At 35.0% G+C, this 9,323-nt stretch overlaps 1 protein-coding gene across 1 annotated transcript; it reads right to left on the reverse strand.

Moving 5' to 3' along the window:
* Positions 1–752: 752 nt before the first annotated feature.
* On the reverse strand, positions 753–3,329 carry LOC141481833 (uncharacterized). Its single transcript, XM_074174098.1, has 3 exons — positions 3,083–3,329; positions 2,598–2,731; positions 753–1,742 (listed from the first exon to the last, which is right to left on the reverse strand). The coding sequence occupies exon 3, from the start codon at positions 1,461–1,463 to the stop codon at positions 927–929; it is 537 nt and encodes a 178-aa protein (XP_074030199.1). The 5' UTR covers positions 1,464–1,742; positions 2,598–2,731; positions 3,083–3,329; the 3' UTR covers positions 753–926.
* Positions 3,330–9,323: the final 5,994 nt, after the last annotated feature.

A 9,323-nucleotide genomic window follows, 5' to 3' on the forward strand; every position in this document is an offset into this window, starting at 1 on the left:
TTATATTTTTACTTGTAGTTTATTTCACCATTATTTCATTTCAGGTTTATTTTGCTTAATATAATTGTTATTTTCAGCTATTCATTTTTAATTATTCTTTTTTAGTTGTTTCAGGGATTTCAAATCATTTTATATAGTAGACAATGGAAGTCCGAACCAGTGAAATTCATGATATAAATTGAATTGAAATCCCTGAAAGAATCTGTGAACAAATTAACTGAAAAAGCAATTCTATTGTGCAAAAAACTGAAATTACAATGGAATAACATACAAGCAACAACAAAAAAAATTGAACTATGAATTTCTTGTTGATGATTTTTTAATTTTTCAGCTCGTGTTGATAGGTCAATTTTATCTCGGTTATTGCTTGTATGTTATTTCATTGTAACTTCAGATTTTTGCTTAATGAAATTCAACCTAATTTTTGAAAAATTTTATTCAAAAATGAAAATGATAGGGGAGGGGTGGGCATAGTGGCCACCCTAAGGAACATCTATTTTTTTCCACCCCTAAACTTTTTAGAAACATTTCTTAAATCCCTTCAACATTTAGTATGGTTACTCAGGCCTGATCCAAAAATAGAAACGAATTGATTTTTGAACTTATTTGTACAAAATTTTGACTTCACCAAAAGTGGCCACTTTAGGCCACTTTAGGTAAAGTGAAAGTGGCCACTTTAGGCCACTAGGTAGGGCAAAGTGGCCACTGCCTAAATGGATTTAGGTAGTATGGAAAAAATAAAACACATTCAGTTCCAGAACTCAAAACGATTGTATTAGGGTTTTAAACAAAAATAGGCATTACCGAAAGTTTGGGAAACTATGAAATCACTGGTATTTACATAAATCACAAATAAACTCATCGTCCTCCTCTTCGGCTCCTGTGCAGGCTTCGTGAGCCCATTTGAGGCACCCAGAACATCTAATCTAGCCTTCGTTGTCCTTGGATTTCGAGTAACAATCACCACAGAATAAACAATAGACGTCGCTGACGTTACCTTCATCATCATCATCATTATAGAGATCGTCATTCTTTTCCTTAAACAATGCGCGTTTTCCTTTATTTTCAATTTTAGCCACCCTTTTCTTAGGAGCCTGCTGTTTCTTTTCGATATTCCTTCCTCTTTTTGCTTCTAGTCTACGTTGTTCCGCATTCTCTTTATCTTCTTTTTCTTTCCTAATTGCCATGAGAGTGGCCTGATATGGACTGAATGTAAGAACTGTTGCTGTTCCTTTCTTTCGCTTAGTTTCTCTTTTGATAATCCTATTGAACTTGGGGACAGGAACAATTTCTCGTGGACTCACAGCAAATGAAGTAAACTTCTTGTTTGGTGGACTGTTCCAATTTGAAGTTGTTTCTAGTGAACCAACTGATGAAGTGCTGGGAATAGACGGATCAAATGTGGCAGAAGGAATTCCACTGCTAGACCTGATTGGATGATCAACAGAAGGTAGGGATACCATTATGAAGGCGGTATTGGGGTTTTCAGAACCACCAAGGAGATCTGTTGAGCTACTTTTGTTGACAGTCTGAGACGAAGATGCACAAACTTGTATGATGGTGTTCTCTTCTCCTGGCGTAGGGTCTTCTTATAGAGTTATTTCTGTTGTTTCAGCAGCTGCATAATCCGGTTCTGTAAACACATTTCTGTCGATTGGCACGATTCCACATTTTCTAAAGCCTTTTATGGCGATAACTGGTGTAGCTGCCTTCAAAAACGCTTCACCAAGTAGCCGAGAAACCTGAAATTGAGTCGCTGTCTGTCCAGGGACTTATTGAAAGGTGCCATAAACGCAACGGAATGCAAAAAACAGTGACATGATTGTCTCTGGCTTTTTCGATGAAGTCTAAGTTGTTCGTGTGAGTTGCATGACAGTCTAGTCATCTTTTGTTGGCTTTGAAAATTTTAAGAAGTGGTCAAACCATGAGGTGAATATTTCCATTTGTATCCAACCAGTAGAATGACATGCAAAAGCTGATCCAGGAGGTGCACCATCTTGCAGTTCAACTTTCATTCTACGCCTTGGTAAAATCACAAATGGTGGTATGAATGTCCCTCCAGCCGAAACACAGACTACAAAAGTTGAAAGAACGCCTCGTTCAGCAGATGTTAAAGAGCCGACTTGTCGAGGACCTTTTAGAGCAAAGACCTTGGACGACTTGGACTGGACTGTCAAGAGTCCAGTCTCATCAACATTTTACACCTTATGGGGTGAGAATACGTGATCGTTCTGAATGCCTGCCTTCCAAAATGTCAAAAAACTTTGATACATCAGTTTTGTTAAACGCTTGAGCCCGTGCAGCTGAAGTCGCCTCAGGCTTCCGTAATGCAAACATAGGCAATATTTCCCAGCAGCTTTTTTTTCATGACTAAAGTTATGAGGTATGCAATTATTAACAGCGAGTTTGTGGACAAGAGCCTGTAGATCAGCGACTGTTACACCAAAAAAACGGACTTTCATGTCCAAAAGATGGTTAACTATTTCTTTTTCCTGCTCCTCAGTAAATATGGGCTGAAAGTGACCAAGAACCTTTTTTGTGTTTACTGCTTGAACATGTTTGTCAAGTGCACGCCGTTTTAAAGTATTTTGAGGTACCTGCAACCTTTCAGCTGCGGTTTGCCAAGGCAACCCGTCCTTCTTCACTGCATCAATGGCCTTTTACATAGCTTGAGAGTTCCAGGACTGCTGGGCGGTTTTTTTTTATACTTGGACACCATACTGTTCTTCTTCTGAGAAAAAACACGGAATTAGAATAACTGAAGTTTGCCGTAATCTGGCTCTTGATATTATAGGCCTATTTAGTATTGTTTGTGATGAATGCAGTTTCAAAAATCAAGTTTTATGCAACATACATTGCGGGCAAAGTGGACACATTCGCGGGCAAAGTAGCCACAGCTGTGGCCACTTTGCCCTCTAGCACGCCATTTTCTAAATACAATTTTTCACGTACAACCCGTTGTAGTATCTACTGTTGAGACATATGAATTCAAAGCTGGAAACATGTTGTTTTGCACGATTGATGTACAATTTACTTCACCTAGGCCTATAATAAAATAAAGCGAAACATGTGATGCACTTACCTATCATCAGAGGGTCGAAAAAGTGGAAAATTTGCGATATCTCGGTGAAAATGCATCTGAGTGGCACCAAACTACAACACAATAACAACGGCTGCCGGGCAAGTAGTTGTGACTATTGCTGCGAGGCTGCAGCACTATACAGGGAAGAAAACTTCAAGTGGCAACTTTGCCCGCAGTGGCCACTATGCCCACCCTTCCCCTACTTGTTTCCATCAATACGCAAAGTTTAACTTTGAACCATATTAATCTGTAATCTCTTCAACTCGCCTTTGAACTCCAGAATGCGTTTATCAAATAAAACCATGTACTTCAAGTAATTGAAACAACGTCTTTTGTGAGATCTTCATCATCCTATATGTACTAATGGTATTCATACCATGTATGAAAAATGCAAACCTTCAATCAATCATGAATGTCGTCACTTGATTCATTTGAAATAATTAAACAGTGTCATTAGCTATTCGAAGACGATTTAGTATGCGTTGAACAATGAAGGACACGGCTAAAAGCGAATGAAATTAACCTTTTTCAAATACTCTTCATTGCCATAGAATGTTCCTTTGAGGCTATGTTTGTTTGAAATAAGGATTATTTTCATTGTTTTCTGTCAAGGTTACATTTCAATTAATTACATGCTGTTTTTGAGTAGATTCGTATTTGCAGAGAAATATAGTTACAATTAAAATGTTTACTCACTTATAAGGTTCCATTAAAATCACATTAGGTATTATTTCAACTTCTACCTACTTCCTTTTGAAAAAGAAACTAATTCTCTTATGCGAGAAAAAATGAAATGGAAAGCTTTTGAAGAGTAAATAATAATCAAATGATTATTTTTTTTCATTTTGGCTCTATTAAACTCTCAAATGGATGTAATTGTTACTCTCTTTATGTAGGTACTATTACTTCACCAAATATTTGAAATGTGTTGAAACGAAAACTTTCCATATTTCCAGTGAAATTCTCCCACGACTCACAACTTCCAAAAATGTAACTTGTCAAGCTCCAATTTCATCTCGATCGGTCTTTGATCAGGAGCCAATCAGTAATAAAATATATGTAGTAATTCAGGAAAAAATTATCTGCTATTGATCTCTGAATTTATTTTTTAAAGCACAAATTATGACTAGACAAAAGAAAAGCTGAAAATTCAAGTTCGATTCTTGAGAAAACTTATACTTCATGGAAGTGTTCACACATTATAAGGTCAAGAGCATAGTGCAAAAGCAACTGGTGTAAGTTTGAATACAACTCAAATGGAAGAAGTGGAAGATGGTGTGTCGTCCTCATTTTTCACTCCAACTGGAGAAACAATCAGAAAAGCTCCAAAAACTTCTTCCATGAATTTGACCAAGGTATTCTCAGTAAATATGACATTAACGTTTAATAATTTAGAAATAAAGATCGACTTCACATGAATATAAACAATAATAATTCCGAATGATCTATGGAGTCGAAGAATGTAAACTTTCACGGCCGGAGATAACTGTATGAAGTCTATTTTCCGGGTTTTCTGGCAGACCACGGCCAGAAAACCCGGAAAATAACATTCATACACGATCTTTGGAGTTATTGAAGTATTGGAAGAAATTGCATTCAGATAGAGTAGAAATTATAATACGTGGAAAATGAGAAATGTAACATGGCTTTTACCATGACTTTGCCTCAGCCACTGTATTCTCCAGGATTGGCACCTTGTGACTTTTTTATTACTGGAATTGAAGAGGCCCATGAAAGGACGGTGTTTTGCGATGATTGAGGAGATAAAAACCTAATAGCTGACAGAGCTGAAGGATATACCTGTGTAGATCAACTAACAACTTGAGTAACTTGATCTGATTGATTCTAATTAGGAAAAAAACAAGTTCAAACCAAGTAATACGAGTGCGTAAATCTGGCGAAAAGCTTTTATATCATATAAATTGTGTAATGACAGCAACAAAATTTTTGAAGGAAAATATTTCTCAAATTTACTGCACTGCACTGAGGCTAAATCTTATCATTTAATTGAATTTGAATCTTATTATTCACAATCAAATTTCGAAAAGTAATTGAAGAATGAATAGCTTTACTGTAATTCAAATCTCATTTTTATTTTTTTAGGGCGTGAATAAAAACTATTTTTTATTTATGGTGATTGTGAGGTCACTAAATGTGTATTAAATCAATTCGGACTTCCATTGTCTAATTTGATATGAATTGATTTGAAATCCTTGAAAGAATCTGTAAAAAATTAAATAGATTAATCGAAAAATAATAATTTTCTGAAATTACAAAGAAATAACATACAAGCAACCACAAAAAAAATAAAAAATTGAAATATTAATACAAGCTGAAAATTAAAAAAATTAAAAATATTATCAACACGGAATGAAAATTAAAAAATTCCAAACCAAGTTGTGTCATGAAGTTTCGGTTATTGGTATCCACAATCGTCTTCGGGTGATAACTGGACTTATTCCTCCGAGATCTGACTATTTATAGACTGCTTTCACCTATTTCCTCTTTCCTCTCTCCGCTTCATCGGTTTTAGCGGGAGATGACCGTTTGGCAAGAATTGGTCGTTTTCCGCTTGATTAGAGGTTTCCATATGTTACGTATCTCTACGCTAGCTTGACTAAATGCGTTGTTGGATAACATATACGTGGCTTCTGTGAATTTCCTCCTAAACCAGTGTTCCTCCTTGTGGATGATTTTAGCTTGAGACCACTTGATGTTATGCTGATGAGTCCAAACATGCTCTGCTACTCCGGATTTGCTGGTTTCTTCTCGCTGTGTGTGTTTCTTGTGCTCAGCAATGCGAACTTTCATTGGCCTCTTAGTTTCACTGATGTATGATTCTCTGCACTCGCAGGGTAAACGGTAAATGCAATTCTTAGAATCGCAGTCCGCGTTTGGTGACCTGGTTTTCGTGAGGCTGCTACGGATAGTGTTCCCAGATCTAAACCAGGTCCCGATGTTATACTTGGACTCAATCCTTCTCATCCTTTCCGATAATCCTCTGATGTAGGGAAGTATAAGTACTGGTTGTGGCGGCTTCTCTTCCTTGTGGAGCTTTTGCTGTCTTCTAGCTAAATCCTGTTCTACCATCACTCTGAAGTAACCATTCTGTTGAAGGTCATTTTTGATGATGCCTAGTTCCTTTTCGAGACATTCCTTTGCATTACACAACCCGAAGGCACGGTCTAGTAGAGTCTTGATGATTCCTCTCTTAGTCCATTGATGGTGGTTGGATTTCTGGTTCAGATTTTCAATTTTCAGCTTGTATTATTATTTAAATTTTTTTTTGGTTGTTGCTTGTATGTTATTTCTTTTTAATTTCAGTTTTTTTTTCAATAAAATTGTTATTTTTAGGTTGATCTTTTCAATTTTTTACAAATTCCTTCAGGGATTTCAAATCAATTTATTTTAAATTAGACAATGGAGGTCCGAACTGATGAAATACACCACGGAACATTGTCAACCACCCTCAAACAAACGTCACTAAATGTGTTACATAATCAATCAACATATATTTTTGAATTTAATAAAAATAAAAAGTCCAACATTATGAATGTTATCAATACAATAACTACTTTTTTTTTTTATGAAAACACCCGAATCAACATATTTTATCATTATAATTCACTTTCAAGTTAACATAACAAAGTGTAATGAGTACCAACCGGAAATTATTAGTTAACATTTTGTGTTTTGTAATTAGCAATGAATAAATTGATTCCTTGATTATTCGCATGTTTGGAACGACCTTCCTTATTCAGTCATCTTCTTTTTTATTTGTGTATAGTAATCTCGCTAAGATCCTAACAAGGGTTATCTGGTTACTCGGAATGTTGTTTTGAACACGCTATAAAATTATTTTTAAGGCATGAGTTCATTAAAAATGAATGAAGGAGGAAGCAATATTTACTGACGATGAGATATGTCCTAAGATCAATGACTATGAAAACATTTGTCAATCAAATTCTAATGGAAAGTAATTTACTACATTTCTAAAATAAACAATGCGCATTTTGCATATCCATTGTTTTTTGAATATCGAGTTAAAGGACCATCACTTTTGAATCTCCAATGATTTTCTTTTTGAAGAGAATATGATAAATAATGTGAACATCTGCAATTTCGTTACATTTCCAAATGAAGATTGCTTTATATAGCTCATAGAAAACCTTACCTCAACGGCACTTAATTGGCGAAGAAACGTTTGCCAGCCTGACTTTTTGGGCCATTGCTGGCAAGCCTTTACTGGCCCGTCTAGTCTGTGTTCCACCAATAGATACAAGTATATATGTATACGAGGTCTCGTATGAAGTAAATTTTAATTTTTTTCAAAAAAATATTTTGTTCATTTCAAAGTAGATCCCCCCCCCCCCCCGAAGCAGTTCTAACCAAATCGTTCATGAAAATTTCCTTGTTGCATCAGATGTAAATTTGTTTGAGACCAGTATAGTTCAAACTCTACTTTACTTTGCCAAACTTTCGCTTCTAGTGGGAAGCTTCTTCAGGGCCTATAGTTTATTGAGTTGTGGTTTTTTGCCAATGAATGAAATTACAAATCACACTTACAGTATTTTTCACTCATTTTTACTGTAAGTATGATTTGTAATTTCATTCGTTGGCAAAAAAAAACCACAACTCAATAAATTATAGGCCCCGAAGAAGCTTCTCACTAGAAGCGAAATCTTGGCAAAGTAAAGCAGAGTTTTGATTTGATTATTCCCATATTGATTTCAATTTAAGAGCCACCGGTAGACAGCTGTTTCAGCCTATTGGGCATCGTCACTACCGGGCAGGCGGTCCTCGATCGAAGACAAAATGAGAAAAAACCAAGAAAGTACTTGATAAAAATAGCTACGTAAACGGTGGCTCTTATATTGAAATCAATATGGGAGATAAAAGTCGAAATTTCCAGATAAAAGTCGAAATTACGAGATGAAAGTCGAAATGACGAGATAAAAGTCGCAATTACGAGATAAAAGTCGAAATTTCCAGATAAAAGTTGAAATTATGAGATGAAAGTCGAAATTACGAGATGAAAGTCGAAATGACGAGATGAAAGTCGAAATTACGAAATAAAAGTCGAAATTATGGTGGATCAAATAAGCAAATAATCTTTGGCCCTTCTACGCTTCCGTATTTTTCCAATTTGTAGTCAAGATTTATGAATATATACTGGTTTATATTGTGTAGTAACTTTTGGGGGTGAACTTTTTGGTTTGCCTCTTAGTACAGTCCAGCAAATTCGCTAATCATTCAGCTTTCTTTATTTTTCAAAAAACAGTAAAAATAGCTTTTCGAAATGTAACCATCTGAAGAGAAATGCTAATTTTCAAGACTTCGACTCATAAGCAATATTTATAAATTAATATGGTTCAAAAAACGAAAAAAACACGTTTTCAACATCGAACTGAAAAGTTGAAAATATTTTTTTAAATAAGCTTAAAATAATAATATTTTGAAACAAACAACAACAATATTTTGAAAAAATACTGGTATTTTCCGTTCGTTTATATTTTAGGCTTATTTAAAAAAATATATATAACTTTTCAGTTCGATGTTCTTTAAAAGCGTGATTTTTAGTTACTTAAACCATATCTATTTCTCATTTTTTAGTTTCGAATGCTATAAAAGCGTGTTTTTTAGTCTCTTTGAACTATATTTATTTCATCTAAATTTTGGGATCAATCAGCCGTACATTGTTTAGAAAAATGACCATTGATATTTTCCGATTCCGGAGAGGGAGCCTGAAAATCAGCTACCAAGCCCAAGGCAGCAGGTGCGCTTGTTAATAAAAAAATATACTTATTTCAGATAAAGAAATACATGTAAAGTGAGTTCGAATTATATCAAGGAGGTTATACGTACAGCGCCATCTGACAGTGAATGGATCAAGCAATAATGTCGATAATTTTGTCAAATAGAGATCCCAAGCTTGAGAGTTACAAACAAATAAACATACTGAAAAGAGAAATGAAAATTTCTGTTTTTTACCACTTTTAATTGTAACTAACGTTACTGCAGTTTCGTCCTATTTGGACATTCTCAAACTAATACAATACAAAGAGTTTATTACAGTTTCGTCCTATATGGACATTCTCAAAGTAATACAATACGAAGAGTTTATTGTATTAGTTTGAGAATGTCCATATAGAACGAAACTGCAGTAATGTTAGTTACAATTAGAAGTGGTAAAAAACATAGAAATTTTCATTTCTCTTTTCATTATGATCTCCTACCACGT

This window comes from Leptinotarsa decemlineata, unplaced genomic scaffold (assembly GCF_025532065.1).
Source record: "Leptinotarsa decemlineata unplaced genomic scaffold, Ldec_3_MD MMD2_tig00000505_RagTag_RagTag, whole genome shotgun sequence".
In the NCBI taxonomy this organism is placed as follows: Eukaryota; Metazoa; Arthropoda; class Insecta; order Coleoptera; family Chrysomelidae; genus Leptinotarsa; species Leptinotarsa decemlineata.